Source organism: Pantherophis guttatus, chromosome 1 (genome assembly GCF_059756535.1).
Source record: "Pantherophis guttatus breed Tessera chromosome 1, ASM5975653v1, whole genome shotgun sequence".
In the NCBI taxonomy this organism is placed as follows: Eukaryota; Metazoa; Chordata; class Lepidosauria; order Squamata; family Colubridae; genus Pantherophis; species Pantherophis guttatus.
The window spans coordinates 8,378,172-8,404,001 of record NC_142063.1 but is presented as its reverse complement, the minus strand read 5'-3'; the positions used below and the strand labels follow the sequence as shown (position 1 = coordinate 8,404,001).

Sequence of the window (25,830 nt, the reverse complement as noted above, 5' to 3'; positions counted from 1 at the left end):
GATTTTGCAGTATCCTTCCCCAGAAGTGGGGAGGGAATGGAGATTTTGCAGTCTCCTTCCCCAGAAGTGGGGAGGGAATGGAGATTTTGCAGTATCCTTCCCCTGCCACGCCCACCAAGCCATACCACGCCCACAGAGCCGATAGTAAAATAAATTGGATTTCACCACTGGTTCGATTCCTGCATATGGGGTGGGTGGGCTTCCTCCTTTCGGGTGGGCCCCCTTCCTTTCTATGTGGGGGGGGGTTTCCTCTTCTTGGGTGGGCCTTATTCCTGCATGGGGAGGGGTTTCCTCCTCTCGCGCAAGGCCGGAGAGAGAGCCCCCGACACCCTTCGCGAAGTCCCCCTTGATAAAAAAAAGAAAAAGGGGCTCCCGTGACGTCACGCGGACTTCAGAGGCCCCGGGAGAAGCCGTGGAACGTTGCGGCAGGGCCCGCCGGTGACGTCACCTCCGCGCTTTAGCCAATGGGGAAGCGGCGCTGCTCCGCCTTCCCCAGGACGGGGCGGAAGGTTGTCTGCTGGAATGCGAGGAGCGGCGGGGGCGAGTTGCGCTCTCGGGAACGCGCCTCCTGCCTTCTCTCTCGCTTTCTCTTCCCCGTCCAGGCGCGCTCCCGCCTGCCAGGTGGGTCAGGGGCGTCGGGGCTTTCAAGGGGAGGCGGGCAGGTAAGGGGGGGGAGACCCCGGGGAAAAGGGGGTGGGGGAGTTGAGTGGGGGGGGGGGCGGGGAAGGGCGGCTTTGGAGGGGAGGGGGTGGCCAAGGCGGGGGCAGCGGGGCTAAATTGGGGCGGGGGGGGTGGGGAGACGGAAGGGGGGGAGGAAGAGGGGGAGAGGGTGGGGAAGAGAAGGGAGAAAATGGGGTTGGAGGTGGGGGAAGGGGTGGTAGGGCCGGTCTGTGGGGCTAATAGAAGGGCCTGACAATTGGGGAGGGGGGCTAGAAGGAAAGGTGGGAAAGGTGGGAGCTGACTTGGGGACTCTAGCAAAAATTGGGGCTGGGTGGGGGGCAAGGCAGAAGGGGGGAGAGGGTGAGGAAAGGAGAAAGCTGGGGGTTAGGGGTCAGGGATGGGGAAGGGGTAGTAGGGGTGGTCTATGGGCCAAGGGAGAGGCCTGGCAATTGGGGTGGGGGGACACAGATGGAAGGGGGGAGGAAGAGGGGGAGAGGGTGGGGAAGAGAAGGGAGAAAACAGGGAGTTGGATGTGGGGGAAGGGGTGGTAGGGCCGGTCTGTGGGGCTAATAGAAGGGCCTGACAATTGGGGAGGGGGGCTAGAAGGAAAGGTGGGAAAGGTGGGAGCTGACTTGGGGACTCTAGCAAAAATTGGGGCTGGGTGGGGGGCAAGGCAAAAGGGGGGAGAGGGTGAGGAAAGGAGAAAGCAGGGGGTTAGGGGTCAGGGAAGGGAAAGGGCTGGTAAGGCTGGCCTATGGGGCCAACGGAGGGACCTAGCAATTGGGGAGGGGGGCTAGAGGGAAGGGTGGGAGGGATCAGGTTTGGGGCCAGAATTGGACTCTAGCAAAACCTGGAGTGGGGGTGGGTGAGAGACAGAAGGAGAAGGAAGAGGGGAGAGTGGGGAGAAGGGAGAAAATGGTGGGGGAAGGGCTCGTAGGGCTGGCGTATGGGGCCAATGGAGGGGCATGGCAATTGGAGAAGGGGGGGTAGAGAGAAGGGTGGGAGGGAGCTGACCTGGGGCCAGAATTGGACTCTAGTAAAACCTGGGGTGGGGGCGAAACAGAAGGGGAAGGAAGGGGGGAGAGGAGGGGGAAGGGAGAAAGCGGGGTTGGGAGCCGGGGATGGGGATGGGAAAGGGGTGGTAGGGCTGGCCTATGCGGCCAATGGAGGGGCCTGGCAATTGGGGAGGGGGATTTAGTGGGAAGGGGGCTCAGGGGAACTTGAAGGGAACCAGTGGGTGAAAAAAAGGGAGGGGGGAATTGGGGGGTGTCAGGAGCCATGATGGGGTACGCAATGGTGGGAGGGAGCTGACTTGGGGCCAGAATTAGACTCTAGCAAAAATACTGGGTGTGTGAAGGGAGGGGCAAGAAGAGGAAAGAAAAGGGGGTGTGGGGAGGAGAGGAAAAAGTGTGGGGGCAGGAGAGGAAAGGGGGATCCATTGGAGGCCACTGTCTGGGCAATACAAGAGGCGGATTGCAGGTTTGTGTCCTTGCTAATGTGGCTTGCTAATTATGAAATTGTAATGTGTGTATGTGAGGGAGGGGCACTTTAGGCCTGGGAGAGGGGAGGGGAGCGGAAATGCGGTAGGGAGGAAGGCAGGGAGAAGGAATATGGGGAGGGGGCGCTGGAGTAGAAGGAAGGGAGGGATGGATAGATGCGGAAGGAAGGAAAGAAAGGAGAAAGAAAGAAAGAAAGAAAGAAGAAAGGAGAAAGGAAGAGAGAGAAAGGAAGGAAGGAAGGAAAGAAAGGAGAAAGAAAGAAAGGAGAAATAAAAGGAGAAAGAAAGAAAGAAAGAAAGAAAGAAAGAAAGAAAGAAAGAAAGAAAGAAAAAGAAAGAAAGGAGAAAGGAAGAGAGAAAGGAAGGAAGGAAGGAAGAAGAAAGAAAGAAAGAAAAGATGGATAGAAGGAAGGAAGGAAGGAGGAAGGAAGAAGAAAGAGAAAGAAAGAAAGAAAGATGGATAGAAGGAAGGAAGGAGGAAGAAAGAAGAAAGAAAAAGAAAAAGATGGATAGAAGGAAGGAAGGAAGAAGAAAGAAAGAGAAAAAGAAAAAAGAAAGAAAGGAAGAGAGAGGAAGGAAGGAAGGAAAGAAAGGAGAAAGAAAGAAAGGAGAAAGAAAAAGGAGAAAGAAAGAAAGAAAGAAAGGAGAAAGAAAGAAAGAAAGAAAAAGAAAGAAAGAGGAGAAAGGAAGAGAGAGAAAGGAAGGAAGGAAGGAAAGAAGAAAGGAAGGGCCTTCGGATTGTTGAAGGAAGAGCAGGGAGTCCGGAAGGAGACGATGGCTATTTGAGGAGGGGGTCATTTGCTAAGATCTGGACAAATGCATCGTATAATCAGAAGCTGATTATCTTGTTATCTTGTCCACAGGGGGGGATTAAAAGATAATGGCAGGAAATTCAGGGGAGGGGATGATTGATTTGAGCCAAAGGAGGCTTTGTCCTAGAAAGAGCAGTGGGGGTTGGGGGGAGGCGTCCTCTAGGGCAGGGGTCTCCAACCTTGGCAACTTTTAAGACGTGTGGACTTCAACTCCCAGAATTCCCCAGCCGGCAGTGAATTCTGGGAGTTGAAGTCCACCTATCTTAAAAGCATCCAAGGTTGAGAAATCACTGGAGTAGAAGAAGCTAGGAGGAGGTGTCATGAAGATGTTTGGGGACATCTTGGGAGACCCAGGACAATCTCAGCAGCCAAGGGTAGGTCAGCTACAGTCAACGGAATCAAGATGGCCGCCACAATGTGGTGATTGAAGGTTTTCCTGGTCATAAACGACAGGTAGACCTTTGATCGCACCTCCTTGGTCTCTCATCTTGACCTGGTGGGCCATATCTTCTCACCACCCTTGGCAGGAGAGGAGGACAGCTTCTAAGAACATTTGGCTGTGAAAAGAGAACAAAGATATGAAAGGTCTACCACCTTATCTCTATCCCAGGTTTGGTACCACCTCGACAGCAGGAACACCAGAGTTGAGGTGGGGGAGCCCTTCAAGCAAGGATGTCCACTTTCCGTCAGGAAAGGGTCGAAGACCACTATGACATGGAGGAAGAACTGGGCAGGTGAGTTATATGTCTAGTCTGGAAGACCACGTTTTTGGTTTTTTTTGAAAGCCACCAAAGAAACGGAACGTCCCTTCTCTCCTGGAGTCATAAGAACCACACACGACGTGTGCATGGAATCTCCAGGAGTCGCTCATTCAGAATAGAGCTGGAAGGGACCTTGGAGGTCTTCTAGTCCAACCCCTTCCACAAGCAGGAGACCCTAAACTAGGGGTGGGCAACTGTGGCCCTTTTACAACCTGTGGACTTCAACTCCCAGAATTCCTGACTGTCTCAGGAATTCTGGGAGTTGAAGTCCACAGGTTGTAAAAGGGCCACAGTTGCCCACCCCTGCCCTAAACCGTTTCAGACAAGTGGCTATCTAGTCTTTTCTTAAAAACCTTCAGTGTTGGAGCACCCAGAACTTCTGGTGGCAAGCAGTTCCACTGGTTAATTGTCCTTACTAAGACTGTATTACTATTATTCTTCTCTTCCTTACTAGTATCTATCTCTTCCCACTTACTACTATAACCATGTGGCTTGTATCTTTCAATCGTTTTTATTTGTTTCCTAGTACGACTTGATAGCTTATTAGTAACCTTGACTATCGCTAAGTGTTGTATCTTTTCATTCTTGATGAATGTATTTTATTCTTATGTACATTTACACCTAAGAAATTCCTTGTGTATCCAATCACACTTGGCCAATAAAGAATTCTATTCTATTTCTATTTCTATTTCTATTTCTATTTCTATTTCTATTTCTATTTCTATTTCTATTTCTATTCCTATTCCTATTCCTATTCCTATTCTATTCTATTCTATTCTATTCTATTCTATTCTATTCTATTCTGTAATTCTATTCTATTCTGTTCTATTCTATTCTATTCTATTCTATTCTATTCTATTCTATTCTGTAATTCTATTCTATTTCTGTTTCTATTTCTATTCTATTCTGTAATTCTATTCTATTCTGTAATTCTATTCTATTCTATCCCTATTTCTATTTCTATTTCTATTCTATTCTATTCTGTAATTCTATTCTATTCTATTTCTATTTCTATTCTATTCTGTAATTCTATTCTAGTCTACTCTGTAATTCTATTCTATTCTATTCTATTTTATTTCTATTTCTATTCTATTCTATAATTCTATTCTATTCTATTCTATTCTGTAATTCTATTCTATTCTATTCCTATTCCTATTTCTATTCTATTCTGTAATTCTATTCTATTCTATTCTATTCTATTCTATTCTATTCTATTCTATTCTATTCTATTCTATTCTATTCTATTTCTATTTCTATTTCTATTTTGTAATTCTATTCTAGTCTACTCTGTAATTCTAGTCTAGTCTAGTCTAGTCTAGTCTAGTCTAGTCTAGTCTAGTCTAGTCTAGGAAGTTTCTCCTTAATTTCAGGTTGCTTCTCTCCTTGATTAGTTTCCATCCATTGTTTCTTGTCCTGCCTTCAGGTGCTTTGAAAAATAAATTGAATTTTCTTCTTTGTGGCGACCCCTCAAATTTTGGAAGATGCTATCATGTCACCTCCCTAATCCTTCTTGTCTCTAGATTGGCCATACTCAAATCCTCCAACCATCCTTCATACAGTATGTTTTACTCTCCAGGCCTTTAATCATCTTAGTTGCATTTCTCTGCACTTTTTCCAAAGTCTCAACGTATTTTTTTTGTGTTGTGATCAAAACCGGATGCAATATTCCAGGTGTGGCCTTACTGAGGCTTGACGAAGCGGTGCTAATGTCAAAGGCGATCTCAACAAGATTTGATCTTGGTGAATTTGATTTGATCTTAATTAATTTCTGGAAAACTTTAAAGAGGGTTACTTCTGGATATTCTTGGATATTATCTGGGATTTCCAGGACTGCTAAACCGGATGTACCGGATTGGGAGTGATAAAACCACACCTGATTTATACCAAGAACTACACATCCATGTGTAGTCATCAAAAATCAGACTTTTGGGGTGTGGACATATATACCTAGGTATTTAATGCGTTATAATCTCATTTTCTCTGGTTTTAAACATAAGCTCATGGAAGCAAATGAATTGTTGGGCCATTGAATTATAGGGCAGATCTTGAAAAATGCTGTTTTTTTTTCTGCTAGCTTTTTAACAAGACCAAAAACCTTTGTGGACTCTTAAATTCATCAGATGTTAAACATGAACTTTTGGCTGTCAGTTCCTTTCAAGCTGAGATTGGGCGGGGGGTTGGACTAGATGACCTACAAGGTCCCTTCCAACTCTATCTTAGTCTCCTTAGTCTCCCAATGGGCAGCAGAGCAATGTGCGATCGCAGCTGTTTCTTCCTTTTAACTGCCAGTGGGGGTGTGAACTGATTGGGTGGGAGCTTGGCTGTGTTCTGATTGGGTGGAGGTGCGTTCTGATTGGTTGGGGGCTTGGCTGTGCTCTGATTGAATGGGGGGTTGGCTGTGCTCTGATTGGCTGGGGGTGTGTTCTGTTTGGGTGGGGGCTTGATTGTGCTCGGGTTAGTCTGAGTTGCAGGGGGATTTGAGCTGGTGAGCTGCGTTGCTGTTGTTTGGCTTCGCGTTCGTGGTCGTGCCACGTCTTCATGGTGGGTGTCAGCACCACACATCCACCACCACACATCCACGCAGAAAGCAAACTCAAACCCACACTGATGATGAGGCACGACCACAAACGAGAAGCCAGACCACAGCTGCATCAATAGCCACTTTAAACCCCTCCAATCCATACATGAAGCAAACTGACACCCACCATGAAGATCATCCGTATCTCCGGGGGCAATTCATTCCAGAGGGCAGGTGCCCCCACAGAGAAGGCTCTTCCCCTGGGGGTCGCCAGTTGGAGTTATAACTCCAAATGGATGATAAATGGTTTTACTGTGTGGGGAAAAGGATTGGATGCAGGTTATAAATCTTAAAAAGAGATTTTTGGGGGGGATAAACTGAAATTGCTGGCTGTGGTTTCAAAGTGACAAAGTAGTCCTCAACATACAACCTCAATTAAGCAGAATCGGAATCAGAGCTGGAAGGGACCTTGGAGGTCTTCTAGTCCATCCTCCTGCTCAAGCAAGGAGACCCCATGACCAGTGACAGTCTTGGCACAAAATCTCCATTGCTAAGCAAGACCGTTTCTCCGTGAGTTTTGCCCCAATTTATGATCACAGTTGTTAAGTGAATCGCTTGTTAAGTGAATCATTTGGTCATTAAGCGAATGTGGCTCCCCTCCTTTGACTTTTATCAGCTAGGAAGGTGGTAACAAATGCCGATTCCATGACCTCAGGACAGCAGCAGTGGTAGGTTGCTACCAGATCGCCCCGGTTCGGGCAAACTGGTAGTAGCGGTGGCGGGAGGCTCCGCCCACCCACCCGGACATCATCAAATACGCTCTGCACATCTGCAGAAGCTTCTGTACATGCACGAGCGAAGCGGTAGCAAAGGTAAGTGAAACCCACCACTGCAGGACAGATCATAAATACGTGCCAAACATCCGAATTCTGATCACGCGACCATGAGGACGGTGAAAACTCCGTCAAAAGTCACATTTTTCTTCGTGCCGTTGTCACTTCACAACTGGCCACTAAACGAACGGTTGTAAGTCGATGACAGCCTATATCGGGGGTCTGCAACCTTAAATACTCAAAGAGCCATTTGGACCCGTTTCCCACAGAAAAGAAAACACCGGGAGCCACAAAACCTGGGTGGGCGTGGCCAACTCGATGTCACTCACTTCCACCAGTCACATGACCACCCCCTAGCCATGCCTACCCAGCCGGTCATTAGGGCAGAGAACCAGTTGTTAAAAAACACCGGGAACCACACAATCCTTTTGACATATCTCTCTCTCCCCTCCCTCCCTCTCTCTCTCTCTCTGTATCTCTCTATGTGTGTCTCTCTCCCACTCTCTCTGTATCTCACTGTCTCTGCCCTGGTCACTTCTCCATCCCCCGCTGTCACCCTTATCTTCTCAGGCCAGGCAAGGAATGACTAGGAGGGGAGAGCGAGGGGCGGGGCCAGCCAATGGTGAGATCACCTGACAGGGAGCCACAGCAGAGGGCCCAAAGAGCCGCATCGGCTCCGGAGCTGCAGGTTGCTGACCCTTGGCCTATATATACTTCTCTGAGATCACAGTAAACAAGCTTTTGCCAGCTATAATTTCCTAATAAAAATTTCTGAAGTTAAAAGGCTCGGCACTGAGGGAAGTAGCTATTTTAGCCTGTAGTTCACAGCGGGCAAAATTGTGTGACGTGCACATCCTGTGTGAGTAATCTTTGTGTCACCCGGTGGGGTAAGATGCTCTTTCCTGAATTGTGTGGAAAGAAAGTTTGCTGGGGCTGAGATTTTGTCCTTCTTCCTGTTGTGAGCGCCCATCACTGTCGCAATTTCGGGTTCAAGAGGCTGCGAAATCTTTCTCCAGATTAGGAGAAATAAATTCTGAATTACAGACAGTCCTCGATTTACGTCCGTTCGTTTAGTGACCGTTCGATGTTACAACGGTACCCATAAAAGTGACTTACGACCATGATTCACTTTTACGACCATTGTACCATCCCAACAGTAGCAAGAAAGTTCGTAAAATGGGGCAAAACTCACTTAACCGCTGGCTCGCTTAGCAACATACATTTTGGGCTCCGTTGTGGTCGTAAGTCAAGGACTACCTGTATCCCATGATTGAAGGAAGAGCCAGTGGCATCATCCCTGTGGTCATGTGATCAAAATTCAGACGCTTGGCAACTGATTCATATTTATTATGTGTCCTGGGGTTACATGATCACCTTTGCCGACCACCCGACAAGCAGCGTCAATGGGGGAGCCCGATTTGCTTCACAACCGTGTGACTCACTTTACAACTGAGGCAATTCCCTTAACCAATATAGCAAGAAAGGTCGTAAAATGGGACTTAACTGTCTCGCTTAGCGACAGAAATTCTGGCCTCAGTTGTAATAAGTCTAGCACAACCCGTAAATTCTTTTCCTTAAAAATGAAGGAATTGAGAATTAGTGGCGTTGAGTTATTTCTATTTTCTGCTGGTTACCGAGCTGGAAGGAGTGTGGAATTTCTATTTGGAGGGGGTTGTGTAGCTACAACCTTATATGGAAACCCCCGCAGCCAGCCGGCATGATCTCACTGTCGAAAAATGTAAATAACAACCCATCTTTAAATATCTCCATGCCTGGGGCTTGCTTCAAAGGATTTGCCCATTTTACAATATGTCCGTTTTCTTGTCACAAAACTATTGTAGAAAACAATTTTACAAAATTTCAGTTTTGTTGTCTCAAAACTACAGTAAAACCGTAGTACAATATGTCCGTTTTCTTGTCACAAAACAATTGTAGAAAACCATTTTACAATATGTCCGTTTTCTTGTCACAAAACTATTGTAAAACTGTTTTACAATATGTCCGTTTTCTTGTCACAAAACTATTGCAAAACTGTTTTGCAGTATGTCAGTTTTCTTGTCACAAAACAATTGTAGAAAACCATTTTACAATATGTCCGTTTTCTTGTCACAAAACAATTGTAGAAAACTGTTTTGCAATATGTCAGTTTTCTTGTCACAAAACTATTGCAAAACCATTTTGCAATATATCAGTTTTCTTGTCACAAAACAATTGTAAAACTATTATACAATATGTCAATTTTCTTGTCACAAAACTATTCTAAAACTGTTTTACAATATGTCAGTTTTCTTGTCTCAAAACTATTGTAAAACTATTATACAATATGTCAATTTTCTTGTCACAAAACTATTGTAGAAAACAATTTTACAATATGTCAATTTTCTTGTCTCAAAACTATTGTAAAACTGTTTTACAATATGTCCGTTTTCTTGTCACAAAATTATTGCAAAACCGTTTTGCAATATGTCAATTTTTTTGTCACAAAACTATTGTAAAACCGTTTTATATTATGTCCGTTTTCTTGTCTCAAAACTATTGTAAAACTATTATACAATATGTCAATTTTCTTGTCACAAAACTATTGTAAAACCGTTTTACAATATGTCCGTTTTTTTGTCTCAAAACTATTGTAAAACTATTATACAATGTCAATTTTCTTGTCACAAAACTATTGTAGAAAACAATTTTACAATATGACAGTTTTCTTGTCACAAAACTATAGTAAAACCATTTTACAATGTCAGTTTCCATGTCACAAAAATTTTGTAGAAAACAGTTTTACAATATGTCCGTTTCCTTGTCACAAAACTTTCGACAATGAGGTTGATGGGATCCTCGCCTCTAGAGCTAAAAAGGGAAATTAATTGAAAAGCTAATGGATCCCTCGGAATCCTGACGGGAAAATATATCAAAGAATTTGCAAATTCCCCAAATACAGAATAATAGAAGAGTTGGAAGGAAACTTAGGTAGTCCTCAACTTACAACAGTTGTTTTAGTGACTGTTTGAAGTTATAAGGGTGATTTACAGCTGTTTTTCATACCTACGACCGTTGCAGCATCTTTGTGGTCGTGTGATCAGAATTCAGGTGCTTGTCAATGACTCATAGTTATGACGGTTGCAGTGTCCCGGAGTCATGCGATTCCCTTTTGCGACCTTCTGACAAGCAAAGTCAATGGGGAAGCCAGATTCACTTAGCAACCGTGTTACTAACTTAAGAACTGCGGTGATTCACTTAACAAGGGGCAAGAAAGGGGGTAAAATGGGGGAAAACATGCTTAACAACTGTCTTGCTTAGCAACAGTAATTTTGGGCTCAATTGTGGTCGTAAGTCGAGGACTCCCTACAATCTTCCTTAGCTGCTCTGTTGTTGTCCACCAACGGTCGGCATTTGAAATGGTTTCTTTGAGGGTGATTCTGCAACTGCTTTATCTGAGGCTGTCGTAAATTCAAATCGTCATTTAATGAATGGTCGTAAACCGAGGACTACGTGGCATTTGAACAAGCCATAATTAACTAGATGTTCGGTTCTTGCCTTGTGAGAGAAACGGGCTTGGTGTTTTGAGTATCATGTGCTAGTATATTATACTAGGGGAGATAATATAATTATCTAGTATATTATACTAGGGGAGATGATATAATTTATATCTAAAAGTCTATGGAGATTCTCTGTCATCCAGGCCATGGTTGTCCTAAAGGTGCTTTTTCTCAAGAGGCAACTGGACTTTCTTATTTTTCTTTGAAGCCGTTTTGCTTCTCATCCAAGAAGCTTCTTCAGCTCTGAGAGGATAGTGTGGAATGGAAGGATTGATACTCCTTGCAGACAGCTGGTCATTTGCGCCACCTGGAGAACTCTCAACAGAGGAGGAGATGTCTCCACGACATCATCTATCTCCAGTCTACAACGCAGTCCTTTCAGCAGTTCCAAGAAGGCTCCACACCCATTTGCACCATTCAGGTGTTCCTGAAGACACAGATAAATCTCCAAGTGGCCTCAAGGATTCTAAAATAATGCAAATGACCAGCTGTCTACAAGGAGTATAAATCCTTCCGTTCCCCACCATCCAGTCAGAGCTGAAAAAGCTTCTTGTGTGAGAAGAGAAACGTCTTCAGAGTGTCCAGTTGCCTCTTGGGGAAAAAAAAGCACCTATGAGTCTTTTTCTAAAGGCTGTTGTAACTTTTACTTAGATAAAGTATGTTAAATGCTGTGAATATTTAGCCTCCGTTGCATAGATGCTCTTACAGCAATCTTCCCTTAAGGTAAGTCTCACTTTGCAAGCTCAAGAGAAAAAGACCAGAATGAGCAGGAAGTGATTTGAACACTTAATTTCAGAGCTGAGGTCTTAATTACTGGATGTAAACCTTACAGAGCTACAAATTGCAGCACTGGTCAAAAGGGCCCAGCAGAGATTATGCTACCTGAGACTTCTCAGGAAACAACAACTGAATGAAAAACTGCTGGTGACCTTCTACCGTTGCACCAGTATTTTAACTTACTGCACCTGTGTGACGCGATGGCTCAGTGGCTAAGACGCCGAGCTTGTCGATCGATAGGTTGGCAGTTCAGCGGTTCGAATCCCTAGTGCCGCGTAACGGGGTGAGCTCCCGTTCCTTGTCCCAGCTTCTGCCAACCTAGCAGTTCGAAAGCAGGTAAAAAATACAAGTAGAAAAATAGGGACCACTTTTGGTGGGAAGGTAACAGTGTTCCATGCGCCTTTGCCGTTTAGTCATGCCAGCCACATGACCACGGAGACGTCTTCGGACAGCGCTGGCTCTTCGGCTTTGAAATGGAGATGAGCAACGCCCCCTAGAGTCAGGAACGACTAGCACATATGTGCAAGGGGAACCTTTACCTTTGTATGGTTTGCCAATTGCACAGTGGCAGATAGGACAGCGCTCCAGAGGGTCAACCTCATTGCCCAGAGGATCATGGGTTGCCCTCTCCCCTCCTCGGAAGAGCTTTATAGCTCCTGCTGCCTTAAGAAAGTTCAAAACATTCTTAAGGATCCATCTCATCCTGGGCACCCTTTTTTTTTTTTTTTTTGAACTATTACCCTTTGGCAGACGGTACAGGATGATAAAAACAAGGACAAATAGGCTGAAAAACAGCTTCTATCCCAGAGCAGTAACTATATTGAATTCTACTGTATTATGCAATATTAATGCAATATCAGGGGTTTTCAATTCAATTGTATAGAATCAATCTATCTATCTATCTATCTATCTATCTATCTATCTATCTATCTATCTATCTATCTATCATCTATCTATCTGTTGGGACTTGTATGCCCAAGAATGTGAAGGGTGTGTGTTTTGTTTTATTTTTTTAATGTATAATATACACCGAAGTTGGCATTTAATTTCATTGTACAAGGTGCAATGACAGAGTAAACTTAAACTTAAATATTTGCATCTTATTAGCATACCTCCTGTAGATCGTGCCCAAATCCTTAATTTCTACTTTTCCCTCAACTATCTCTCATTATCCAGCCCCGTGTAACCAATCAGATTCAGGCAAGAAGTTTTCCTAATGATCAGTCCAAGTGTAGTTTGCTATGCGGCCCCTTTCTTCTTCCAACTGGATGACCTTGAGGCAGCTTCTCAAGGAGATGCAGTGCTTACTTTCGCTTCCCCAAGCGTTCCCTCCTTCCCCACAGTTCATGGTAATCTGTCACCGCATTGCGAAGCACAACCAAGCATATGATAGCTGACAGGCTGTAAGTCAAGGATGATTTTTACAAGCTTTTTTTTCTTCCTTTGGCCTCCAGTGGCCAGTTCGCGATCGTGCGGAAGTGCCGCGAGAAAAAAACGGGCCTGGAATACGCGGCGAAGTTCATCAAGAAACGGCGCCTGTCGTCAAGCCGCCGAGGGGTGAGCCGCGAGGAGATCCAGCGGGAAGTCAACATCCTCCGGGAGATCCAACACCCCAACATCATCACCCTCCATGACATTTTCGAGAACAAGACGGATGTGGTGTTGATTCTGGAATTGGTCTCTGGCGGGGAGTTGTTTGATTTCCTGGCGGAGAAGGAATCCCTGACGGAGGAAGAGGCCACCCAATTCCTGAAACAGATCCTGGATGGGGTCCATTACCTCCACTCCAAACACATCGCCCATTTCGACCTGAAGGTGAGTCCCTCCGAATAATAATGATAATAAATAATCGAACGACTAAAAAAACAGGGGGCTTCGTAGCAAAATCTCCAGTGTCGTTTCATCTGGAGGATCTCAGTCTCTTTCTGGAAAGGGGTCAGCAAAGGCACTTTCTGAATTCTAGAGAAGACCTCTTAAGGTCATGATGAGAATCGTCACTGGGAAATGGGGGAGAATGAGGAGAGTTGAAAAATAATGTCAGAAATTAAGACTTCACAGGAAGGGTAGTGTGTTCTGAGCTAGGCTTCCTTAGAAAGTATAAAGCACCATCTTAGTCCCACAAAACCTCTTTTATTTATACGACTGTAAATAACTTTCATTTACAGTCCGCAAGGCTTAATAAACAGTCTTTCAGAGGAAGGTTATCAACACCCACCTTATCTCACGTGGAACGTGCCAGAGAGCTAATTTCCAGAAGGAGGGCAAGGCCAAACTTGGCACAGAGTCACAAACAGAATTTTCAAATCTTGAATCGGCCAGATGAACTAATTGCTTCCTGCAAAAGCTCACGTCCCGGTTCGCTCTTCTTTTATGTCTTATGGGAGGGGCCAATCGTCTCCAAGCCTTACTCCCAAGTCGACCCTGTTTTCTTAATTGTTCTTGTCGTCTGGCAGCTCTACGCATGCGCACACTGGGAACAGGCTCCCACTGTTCTTCTGCCTTGTTGATATAAGACTCTGGAGGCTGCATATAACTATCAGATGGCCTTGGCTCCCTCTCTGCCTCCGATGCAGAGCCCATCCGAGCTTTCCCCAGCCCCCAGGACTGGCCCAAGTTCCTCCCCAACCTCCTCACTGTCAGACTCTGCTGCCAGCTCCGCTTCCACAACATAGTGGAAACTTGGAAGTAACATCCAGCGGAGTGAATGGGTCAGTCATCAGTAACCGAGTTTAAACATGCTTGGGACGGATACATGTCCATTGTTCATCATCCGACAAAAATTTAAAAAAATAAAATAAAAAATAAAAACCCTTAAAGAGTAGACTTGATGGATGTCTAGGTCTTTTTCTACCATCAGTTTTCTACATTTTTATCTGCTGGTCTGTGCGGTCCTTGGTGCTCTCTGAGGTTGGTGTTTTTCTTGAAGACCTTTCGTGACCCAACTAGGTAACATCATCAGTGTTAGAAGGGAATGGGGTTTGTGGAGAGGAGGACGAGAAGGAAGAAGAAGAAGAAGGAGGAGGAGAAGGAGAAGAAGAAAGAAGAAGAAAGAAGAAGAAGAAGAAGAAGAAGGAGGAGGAGGAGGAGGAGGAGGAGGAGGAGGAGGAGGAGGAGGAGGAGGAGGAGGAGGAGGAGGTGGGGTCCTTGGTGCTCTCTGAGCTTGGTAGTTTTCTTGCAGACGTTTCGTGACCCAACTAGGTGATGTCATCAGTGCTAGAAGGGAATGGGGTTTGTGGAGAGGTAAGGAGGGAAGGGGGAGATTGTGGAGTCTTCAGTGCTGAGTTCCTGGTTTCCTTGCAGGCGTTTCGTGACCCAACTAGGTAACCTCACCAGTGCTATAGACGTGAGTGGGGTTTGCGGAGAGGAGGAAGATTCTGAGATCCTTGGTGCTTTCTGAACTTACTTGTTTTCTTGCAGACGTTTCACGACCCAACTTGGTAACATCATCAGTGTTAGAAGGGAATGGGGTTTGTGAGAGGAGGAGGAGGAGGAGGAGGAAGAGAAGGAGGAAGAAGAGGAAGAAAAGGATTGTGGGGTCCCTGGTGCTCTCTGAGCTTGGTAGTTTTCTTGCAGACATTTCGTAACCCAACTGAGTAACATCCTCAGTACTAGAAGAGTAAAGTTTGCTCTCTGTTTATACAGTATACAAGTGGCTTGCCCCACCACTGTTAGAGGGAGGCCTTTGTCAGAATTGGGGAATACCAATTCAGACAAACAACCAAACACTGAATGGCAGCCGAATCAAGGAACTACCAAAGAGAAAAATCACACTTCCCGCCAACGCTGCCGATTTTGCCCTCTCAAAATTCTCAAGAATGTTAAACCTCTTGATTTAACGTCCGATCTTCCATTGCTGGATGGACTCAACGGCGCTCTTTTTCTTCCTGCCCCTTTCAGCCCGAAAACATCATGCTCCTGGACAAGAACGTCCCCAGTCCCCGAATCAAACTGATTGATTTTGGCATCGCTCACAAGATTGAGACGGGAAATGAATTCAAAAACATCTTTGGCACTCCAGAATTCGTAGGTAGGTGCAGAGGAAGGGTTGCCAAACTGCAAGGTTGGGAAAGGGAAGGCTGACGTGGGGGAGGTTTATGGAACAATTTTTACAGGTGGAAGAAAATGATTAATAAAGTCTCCCTCCCTCCCTCCCTCCCTTCTCTTTTTTCTTTCTTTCTTTCTTTTTTCTTTCTTTCTCATCCATCTATACTTTCCTTCCTTCCTCCCTCCCTTCCGCCTTAATTCATTAATTCATTTATTCTCATCCATCTATCCCTTCCTTCTTTCCTTCCTTTCTTCTCATCCATCTATCCTTTCTTCCCTCCCTCTCGCCTTCCCTCATTCATTCTCATCCCTCCCTCCCTCCCTTTTCTTTCTTTCTTTCTTTCTTTCTTTCTTTCTTTCTTTCTTTCTTTCTTTCTTTCTTTCTTTCTTTCTTTCCCTTCCTTCCTTCATTGTTTCTTTCTCATCCATCTATACCTCCCTCCCTCCCTCCCACCTTCATTCATTCATTCTCATCCATCCATCTATCCCTTCCTTCCTTCTTTCCTTCCTTCCTTTCTTCTCATCCATCTATCCCTTCTTTACTCCCTCCCACCCACCCTCCCTCCCTCCCTCATTCATTTATTCATTCATTCTCCTTCCTTCCTTCCTTCCTTCCTTCCCTTTCTTTCTTTCTTTCTTTCTTTCTTTCTTTCTTTCTTTCTCATCCTTCTATCCCTTCCTTCCTTTCTTCTCATCCATCTATCCCTTCTTTCCTCCCTCTCTCCCTCATTCTCATCCATCCCTTCCTTCTCATCCATCTATCCTTCCTTCCTTCCTTCCTTCCTTCCTTCTTTTCTTCCTCCCTTTCTTCTTATCCATCTATCCCTTCTTTCCTCCCTCCCTCACTCATTCTCATCCATCCCTTCCTTCTCATCCATAATTGCTAAATTATGGGTTTTTAAATATGGGGGTATTTTAACTGTGGGCCAAATTAATTTAATTGGTTTTTAATATTGTTTTAATTTTTGTATTTTCTGTATTTTATCTGCTGGCTGTTCACCGCCCCGAGTCCTTCGGGAGAAGGGCAGTATACAAAATAAAAATAAAAATAATAATAATAATAATAATAATAATAATAATAATAATAATAATAATAATAATAATAATAATAATATCCTTTCTTTCCTCCCTTCCTCCTTCCTTCCTTCCTTCCTTCCTTCTCATCCGTCTATCCCTTCTTTCCTCCCTCCCTCCCTCCCTCCCTTCTTCATTCATTTATTCATTCATTCTATTTCCTCCTTCCCTTCCTCCCTTCTCTTTCTTTCTTTTTTTCTTTTTCTTTCTTTCTCATCCATCTATACCTTCCTCCCTCCCTTCCGTCTCATCCATCTATCCCTTCTTTTCTACCTCTCTCATTCTCATCCATCTATCCTTTCTTCCCTCCCTCCCTCCCTCCCTCCCTCCCTCCCTTCCTTCCACAGCTCCAGAAATAGTGAATTACGAACCTTTGGGCCTTGAGGCTGATATGTGGTGAGTGAAATAAGCTTCTCTTTCTTATCTGGCCCATAAGGAAAGTAATATCTAGGCCCCATGTGTGAAAGCCACTGCGCAGTTTCCATTTGACCAAAGCCAAAATCGTCTTTTCTGAACTCCCATCTAGTGTCGGGTGCATGTTGGGAATGGACTAGTTCGCCATTGGCCAAGTTCAGCAATCCTTGCTTGGTTTCTTGCTTAGCTTTGGTTTCAGCTTCTGTGAAAAGAAGTCTGGCGTTATGAAGGTTGATGAATGGATTATAACTTTAGCTGAAAAGGCCCTGAGTCATTCCGAGAGTGAGATGGGCAGTGCCTGAATTAGACAGATACAGATCGATCGACAGATCAATAGAGATGATAGAGATGATAGATACAGATGATAGACAGACAACAGACAGATAGATATGATAGGTAAATAGAGATGATAGAGAAAGAGATGATAGATGATAGAGATGAGATGATAGAGATGATAGGTATAGAGATAATGACAGAGAGAGATGATTGAGATAGAGATGATAGAGCGATAGAGATATGAGAGATGAGAGATGATGATAGAGATAGAGATGATATAGAGATGATTGATAGATAGGGATGAGAGAGATGATAGAGAGATGATAGAGCGATAGAGATGAGAGAGATAGCTAATGATAGAGATGATAGAGAAATAGAGATGATATAGAGCAGGGGTCTCTCCAACCTTGACAACTTTACGACTTGTGGACTTAAACTCCCAGAATTCCTCAGCCAGCATGTGCTGGCTGAGGAATTCTGGGAGTTGAAGTCCACAAGTCGTAAAGTTGCCAAGGTTGGAGACCCCTGATATAGAGATCAAAAAGAGAGAGGGAAGGAGGGAGAGAGGGAGGAGAGAGAAGTTGAATGTTGCTCCAGTCTAAAGCAGAGAGTTTGGAGCAGTTTCCGTTCTTCAGTGTAATAAAAGTTTCCTTCTTTGTTTTTTTCTCCTCTAGGAGCATCGGGGTCATCACTTACATCCTGTGAGTATTTTGAACTAAGTGACTTGTTTGCCAGTGTTTGGGTGGGGATGGGGGTGGGGTGGGGGGCAGCTTCCTTTACTTGTTCAAGATTCTTCCCCGAAAAAGCTGCTGGCGATCGGAAGGTGTTCCTAAAGCCTTGGTCCTAGAGATGGAAGTTTCTCCCTTGGCTTCTTCAGATTGAAAGGCACTCTGGAATTCTGGGAGTTGAAAGTCACCCATCTTAAATTTGCCAGGATTGAGAAATGTTAGACTAGGCCAAACTCTCTTTCATCTCCATAATTCTGCAATCTAGTTAGCATGATTAGAACCCTTCACATATCGGAAGAATCTACCCCTTGTTTGATGCTTCTTGGCTCCTGATCTTCGTCAAGATGCTGGCCTTGGGGGTTGGCTTGTTCAAAGGGGTCTATGACATTTCACCATGGCCAACTCACCATGGTCATCTCACCTTGGCTAACACACCATGGCCATCTCACCATGGCCATCTCACCATAGCCAACTCACCATGGCCATCTCACCATGGTCATCTCACCTTGGCCATCTCACCATAGCCAACTCACCATAGCCAACTCACCATGGTCATCTCACCTTGGCCAACTCACCATGGCCATCTCACCATGGCCATCTCACCATGGCCATCTCACCATAGCCAACTCACCAGGGCCAACACACCATGGCCATCTCACCATGGCCAACTCACCATGGTCATCTCACCTTGGCCAACTCACCATGGCCATCTCACCATGGCCAACTCACCATGGCCAACACACCACGGTCATCTCACCTTGGCCAATTCACCATGGCCATCTCACCATGGCCAACTCACCATAGCCAACTCACCATGGCCAACACACCACAGTCATCTCACCTTGGCCAACTCACCATGGCCATCTCACCATGGCCAACACACCACGGTCATCTCACCTTGGCCAACTCACCATGGCCATCTCACCATGGCCAACACACCACGGTCATCTCACCTTGGCCAACTCACCACGGCCATCTCACCACGGCCATCTCACCAGGGCCAACTCACCATGGCCAACTCACCATGGCCAACACACCACGGTCATCTCACCTTGGCCAACTCACCATGGCCATCTCACCATGGCCAACTCACCATAGCCAACTCACCATGGCCAACACAGCATGGTCATCTCACCTTGGCCAATTCACCATGGCCAACTCACCATGGCCAACTTACCATGGCCAACTCGCTGCAGGACAATTATACTACTATCAAAGAAATGATGGAATAAAACCATTAAAGAAAGGATGCAAAAGGAGAGACAGAATGAAATGTGAATGGCCAAACTTAAAATCATTTTTTATTTATTTTGAATCATTAAATAGATTTACTAAATTGTCCTGCAGTGAGTTGTCCTGTGGCGATTGTCCATGGTGAGTTGTCCATGGCGATGTCAGGTTTCCAAGTGATGAAACCCATTTGTTAAGGATATTCTTGGCTCATAACCGATGTTATGGGTTATTGAGCAGAGTACCCCTTGAGTATGCACATGAAAGCGGCTGAGAGTGAATAACCACAGTTAATATACTGACACACTGAGTTGTGGTAGTCTTTTACTTTTTAGAAAAAAGTAAAGCAAAGTCCAATAACAATCCAAGTCATACATAGATAAGGCGATAGTTAAAATATCAATTCAGGGAATATTCCAAGTACAAAGTCTTCTTACCAGTTGTTGTCATTATGCAATAAAACAGTTCTTCTTGAGTTTCAAACAGGAACAAGTTCAGTATTAAAACATTCAATAAATAGTAGAAAGCAACAAGTAGCAATGATCAAACAGTGATCATACAGAGAGAACAGTTAGAGAGTAACAGCAAATAAGCAGATAAAATGGTGTAGTGTCCACAAGCTATGATTCAGGCTTCTCCTTAAGTACATTGGCTCCAGAGTTTAGCTAATCAGGATACAGGATGATGCAATACAGTCTTAAAGCAATGTAATACCTTTTGACAAACATGTATTGATAGTTTATATATTGCCTGACCAACTAGTTAGACAATAGCCGTTTCTTAACATCGTTCAAAAAAAGAAATAGGCAAAGTCCGTCTTCCAAAACAAATTTCTTTTATTTAGGTAGGCATCGAATTGGCAAAGACTGTTGTAATTCCGGATCTGACACAAACCGGAATTGAAATGTAGAAACATCCCACAAAAGCCACTTCCCCAATAAAAGCAAAATCAACATTGTCTTCAAACTCCACCTCCAGCTCTCCGTAAGGACAGCCGCCATTCCCACGGGAAAGAAGATCACCTAGCCAAAACAATGCTCACTATCTATTCCCACCTTAAGAATGTGGCGAGTCCGAAACCCCCACCCCCATTACAAAACAGGGAGAAAGAGAAGGAATAAGTGAGTATAATATAAAGCTACCATTTTTTTCAGAGTATAAGACGCACCTTTTTCCCCCCTAAAAGGGGGTGAAAATTTAGGTGCATCTTTTACACTGAATGTAGCCCTGTCCACCCACTGGCCCCCACCCTTTGGCCTCTGCCTTGCAGCAGTTTACCTCCTTGCAGCAAGCAGCAGAAAAAAACAGCTCCTTTCAGCTTCAGCACAGCCTAATTAGCACAAGTTGATTGGATCGGCCTCCCGACTCTCCGCTGATTTGCTCTCCGCTGTTTTGCGCAGGGCTCTGCTGCTTGCTGCAAAGAGGTAAATTGCTGGAGCAGATTTGTTTTTTTTCCTTGTGCTAATCAAGCTATGCTGAAAACGAAAATGAAAGTAAAGCAGGCTGTTTGCTGCAAGGAGGCAAAATTGCTCAGAGGCAGAGGGAGATTTCTTTTTCTTCTTTTCCTCACCAAAAAAGGTAGGTGCGTCTTAAACTCCGAAAAATATGGCAACTAAAATGAGCCGAGGTGGCGCAGTGGTTAGGGTGCAGTACTGCAGCTACTTCAGCTGACTGCTAGTTCATCAGATCAGCGGATCAAATCTCACCAGCTCAAGGTTGACTCAGCCTTCCATCCTTCCGAGGTGGGTAAAATGAGGACCCAGATTGTTGTTGTTGTTGTTGTTATTATTATTTATTGAGAAGGACTCAGGGCAGTGAACAGCCAAATAAAATACATATAATATAAATGTTAAAAAACATTTCTGGCGACCTTCTGGCAAGCCAAGTCAAGGGGGGGGGGGGAAGTTAAGTTTGCTTAATGACCAAATGATTCATTAAAATACAATTAAATAATTGGCCCGGAAAACGAAATTTAAAACACCCCAAATTCATAAGACAAGTTTAAAATTTAAAAATTAAAAAAAAAAATTTTTTTAAATTTTTTTTTTGATTGTTCAGGACAATATGCTATTCAGTATACTGTCTTTGGTGTAAGCCGCCCAGAGTCCTTGGAGAGTGGGTGGCATAGAAATATGAATAATAAAATAAATAAATAAAATGGCTACACATATGTCAATTTCGGGTTCGACAGGCGAGTTGTCCGCGGTGAGTGGTTCGCGGTGAGTTGGCCACGGCGAGTTGTCCCATTCCCTGCTCAAAGGCTTCTTACTGTCAAATCACAAGCGCCTCTGGGCTTAAGAATGATGTGAGACCCTCCCTTTTTCAGCCTCAGCGGTGCCTCTCCCTTCTTGGGGGAAACGAAGCAGGAGACCCTGACCAACATTTCGGCTGTGAATTACGACTTTGACGAGGAATACTTCAGCAACACCAGCGAACTGGCCAAGGATTTCATTCGGAGGCTGCTTGTGAAGGACCCCAAGTAAGAGGCGGGCGGCAGTGGGGGGGGGGGACAGGGTGAGGAAGGGTGGGAGGCTTTTAATTTGAAGGAGACCTTCTCGGAATCCAGCAGGAGAACCGATATCAAAAGATCCTGGTAATTCTCGATTTACGGCCATTCGTTTTGCAGCTGTTTGGAGTTATAAAGTGACTTACGACAGAGCCTCGCACTTATGACCATCTCAGTTCCGCCCACAGTCACGTGATAAATCTTCAGGTGCTTGGCAACTGGCAGGTATTCGTGACGGTTGCAGTCTCGGGTCACGTGATTGCCATTTACAACTTTTCTTAGATAAGCAAAGACATTGCAGGCAACCGGATTCGCTTAATGACTGCATAAAGTTTGCTTAATGACCGTGGCAAAAAGGCTTGAAGAACCGGTCCGAACCGGCATCAGCCCACCACTGGTCCCAGGCGATCCCCTTTTGTGACCTTCTGGCAAGCCAAGTCAAAGGGGGGGGGGGAAGTTAAGTTTGCTTAATGACCAAATGATTCATTAAAACAACTGCAGTGATTCACTTAACCACGGTGGCAAGAAAAGCTGCAAATGGCTGTCGACGTAGCTGCGTTGCTTAACATCCAAAGTGGACCCTCTGAATTTTGGATCTGGGTTGCAACTCTCCTTTTTCTTAGGACTATTTTTCACATTTATGACCGTTCAGATGCTTGACAACTGACACCGAAGTTTGGGCTGGGTTTTCTCCCCTCTCTCTCCTGAGAAGGTGACTGTGCGCAGGCAATATTCCCAAAAAGGTCCTAAGAGATGATGGTCCGTGATCCAGAACAATGCTGACATTTGGATAGGTTCTCTGCAACCGGTGAATTTCACTCTCCTTTCTTTCTATACGATTTGCATCGATCCTAGAATTGATTGTTGCTCCTTTTAATGATTGCAGGAAACGGATGACAATTGAGCAAAGCTTGGAGCATCCATGGATCAAGGTAAAAACTAAGTTGCTCAAAAAAGTCTTGACATTTATTTACCCCACCTTATGAATCTATGATTCTGTGACCTCCCAGGTCCTTCCAGCCCCATGAGTCTATGATATCCCCCCCTTCCAGGTCCCTTCCAGCCCTATGAGTCTATGATCCCTTTCCCCCCTCCATGTCCCTTCCAGCCCTATGAGTCTGTGATCTCCCAGGTCCCTTCTGGCCAGAGGAATCTATAACCTCCCACCTCCCTTCCAGCTCTTTGATCTCCCAGGCCCCTTCCAACTCTATGGGTCTACGTTTTTTCACATTTAAGACCGTTGTAGCATCCCCATGGTCACGTGATCAAAATTCAGATGCTTGGCCACGGACTCATATTTATGACGACTGATCCTCTTTTGCGACTTTCTGACCAGCAGAGTCAATGGGGAAGCCGGATTCACTTACCAACCGTGTGACTCACTTAACAACTACAGGGATTCACTAAAACCATGGCCAGAAAGGTCGTAAAATGGGGCAAAATTCACTTAGCAACCTAGTCTTGCTTAGCAACAGAAATGTAGGGCTCAATTGTGGTCATAAGTCGAGGATTATCTGCAATGGAGCTTCTGAGAAAACAGCTGACAAGGTTTTGGTGGTCTGGGAGGAGAGAGAGATGAACATATCCACCAATCCTGAGATTTCCCCCCCCTTCTTTTTTTTTAATCAGGTGATCAAAAGGCGGAATGTCCGCAACGAAGACAACGGCAAGAAGCCGGAACGAAGGCGCTTAAAGACCACGCGGCTGAAGGAATACACCATCAAGTCTCACTCCAGTATGCCGCCCAATAACACCTACATCAACTTCGAACGCTTCTCCAAGGTCATGGAGGAGGTGGCGGTGGCCGAGGAGAGCCTGCGGGAGCTACAGCAGAGTAAGAAGTCCTTCCGGGAGGACATCGAAGCCCTGCGGTCCATCTACGAGGAGAAGGAGTTGTGGTACAAGGAGGAGAACCAGGCTATCAGCCAGGACCTCCGTCAAATCCAGCAGGAGATGCAGAAGACGGAGTCCCTCAAGCGGCAAGCTCAGGAAGAGGCCAAGAGCACCTCGTTGGCAGCCAACCGGCTGAAACGACACCTCCGGAAGCTGGAGAACCGCTACGAGGCCCTCGCCAAGCAGATGGCCTCCGAGATGAAGTTTGTCCAAGAGCTGGTCCGTTCGGTGGAGCTGGAGAAGCTGCAGGGTGGAGAAGAAGACTGTGGAATTCGCTAATGGCACCTTCTGGCCAAGTAGGAGAAGGTCATCTCCTTTAGGTCAACTCAACCCATCTTAGATCCTCCTACCCACCCGTCCTGGAGCCAGAAAACCCGCTGGCTCCTTCTCTCCATTGAATCGTTTCCAAAATTCCACATTCCATCATGCAACGCTTTTGCTCGTAACCCCCGCATGGAGGAAAAAATTGTGCATGCGGACAACTTTCATGTTCCTTCACCTGAAGGTGGGACGGGATGCGTATGAAATGCAGACCCTGCCAGGACTCAGCAGAGGGTCTGTCAGCCACCAGGGATATCCCCTTTTCCCTGCTGGCTGACCGCTTTCTTGAGAACCCCAAATTTTGGAGATAATCTGGAAACCGTTCTCCCCGAAAGAGATTTCCTGCTACAGAGGGTCAGGGGGAAGATCTATTCTCATGGATGTTGAGTTTCTGCAAATGTGATCCTCAACCCCCAGAGGGGTATGACTCTCTAACTCAACTCTTCCAGGACAGCCCACCTTTTGCCAAGAATTAACCAAGATTCCTGGGGTCTAGAAGGCAAGCTAGGTAGGGAGAGGGGGGCATTCCAGAAAAAGCTTAAAGTTTCCCAACATTACAAGGATTTTAGGAGGGGATGTCTCTCTTGAATTGTGGCCACCCAAAGGCACTCCAGAGGAATGAAGAATAGCAGAGCTTCTCCCATTATGAGCCACAGTGGCGCAGTGGTTAGAGTGCAGTACTGCAGGCTACATCTGCTGACTGCCTGTAATTTGGCAGTTCTATTCTCACCAGGCTCAAGATCGACTCAGCCTTCCATCCTTCCAAGATCGGTAAAATGAGGACCCAGATTTTTAAGGGGCAAGAGGCTGACTCTGTAAACCGCTTAGAGAGTAAAAGCACTACGAAGCGGTATATAAGTCTAAGTGCTGTCGCTAAGTGCTATTAGGCTGGGCTGCAGGGGCAGAACTGCCAAGCGCCTTTAGAACAAACCCAGATTTATTTAAAACCAGGTTAAGATTTTACCTTTTACCAGGAGGGTGGGGGGAGAGTCTGTCTATCTTCTGCTCTGTTGTTTTGGACTTCTGACGGATCGCAAGAGGCCGTTTCCTTAAGTTTTATGTATTTTAATTTCTGTGCTGGGGAACAGGTGGTTTTTTGGTGGTCCACGAGTAAACTTTTTGTAAAAAAAAAAAGAAAAAGAAAAAAAAACGCCGATCTCACGATGCTTCCTTGAGTGAACTTGGCTTCATCTCGGTTTACTCTTCGGGTGGGGCTGAATCTAACACCAGCCACTGGTCTTACTGGGGATAGTAGTCGAGGCAGTCCTGGGGGAGCCAAGGGGAGAGATCCTCTCCATCCAGGTTTTCATTTTTATTTAATGTATTTATCAAACTTGTATCCTCTCACAGCGCTTGAGATCCTGCTGGCTTCTTCCGTTCCTTTGAACTATCCTGCTTTGGAGGCCTTTCCTCAGGATCCGAAATATTTAGAGAGTCTCGCCCTCTCTTTGAAACTGGGGACTGCCTCTTGAGTGGGACAGCAATGAATAAATAACGTCGGATTTCTTTTTGGAAACGTTGCTCGTCTTTTAAAAGCCAGTTTAAGGCTTCGGTCAGCAAGCCAGGCTGGCATTTCTTCTCCTGACACCACTTCAGTGGTGGGTTCCTCCCGGTTCGGCCCAGTTCCGCTGAGCTGGTAGCAGTCACCGAACTGGTTCTCTTTGTTCGGGAGCTGGGCCCTCCCGCCCCACCCGCGTTATTCTTACTTTTTATTTGGCCCCGCCTCCAATCTATTCGCTGCCTCCCGAGTCCCAGCTGACGGCTAGAAGGAATAAAACTGTTTAAACTCTTGCCGTGGAGCTTCAAAGGGCCGCCCTACAGCTGATCAGTATTAAAAGGCAGTGTGGTAGTAAATCGGTGCCTTCAAAAACAAATGGGTAGACCGGTGCCTCAAAAAACAAATGGGTAGACCAGGACGCTCCCAAAAAAATTGGGTAGACCAGGATGCT

The 25,830-nt window shown here is 45.5% G+C and overlaps 1 protein-coding gene across 3 annotated transcripts; it reads left to right on the top strand.

The window, feature by feature from the left end:
* The first annotated feature begins 118 nt into the window (after positions 1-118).
* DAPK3 (death associated protein kinase 3) lies at positions 119-25,397 on the top strand. 3 transcript variants are annotated; one of them, XM_087893443.1, is made up of 9 exons: positions 119-621; positions 3,581-3,704; positions 12,850-13,210; positions 15,293-15,422; positions 16,861-16,909; positions 17,878-17,904; positions 21,488-21,640; positions 22,554-22,599; positions 23,297-25,397. In XM_087893443.1, exons 2-9 carry the CDS (start codon positions 3,643-3,645, stop codon positions 23,837-23,839), a joined length of 1,371 nt encoding a protein of 456 aa, XP_087749569.1. In that variant the 5' UTR covers positions 119-621; positions 3,581-3,642; the 3' UTR covers positions 23,840-25,397. The 3 variants fall into 3 exon arrangements, with proteins under 3 accessions (XP_087749569.1, XP_087749574.1, XP_087749581.1); XM_087893448.1 differs by having other exon boundaries at positions 520-662; XM_087893455.1 differs by lacking the exon at positions 119-621 and adding an exon at positions 2,115-2,139.
* Positions 25,398-25,830: the final 433 nt, after the last annotated feature.

What these genes read in the sequence shown, in the direction of transcription:
- DAPK3 (XM_087893443.1), top strand. Translation starts at nt 3,643, where the DNA reads ATGTCCACTTTCCGTCAGGAAAGGGTCGAAGACCACTATGACATGGAG. An exon ending in ATGGAGGAAGAACTGGGCAG is followed by an intron (nt 3,705 to 12,849) that starts GTGAGTTATATG and finishes TTTGGCCTCCAG; the next exon opens with TGGCCAGTTCGCGATCGTGC. An exon ending in TGGCACTCCAGAATTCGTAG is followed by an intron (nt 15,423 to 16,860) that starts GTAGGTGCAGAG and finishes TTCCTTCCACAG; the next exon opens with CTCCAGAAATAGTGAATTAC.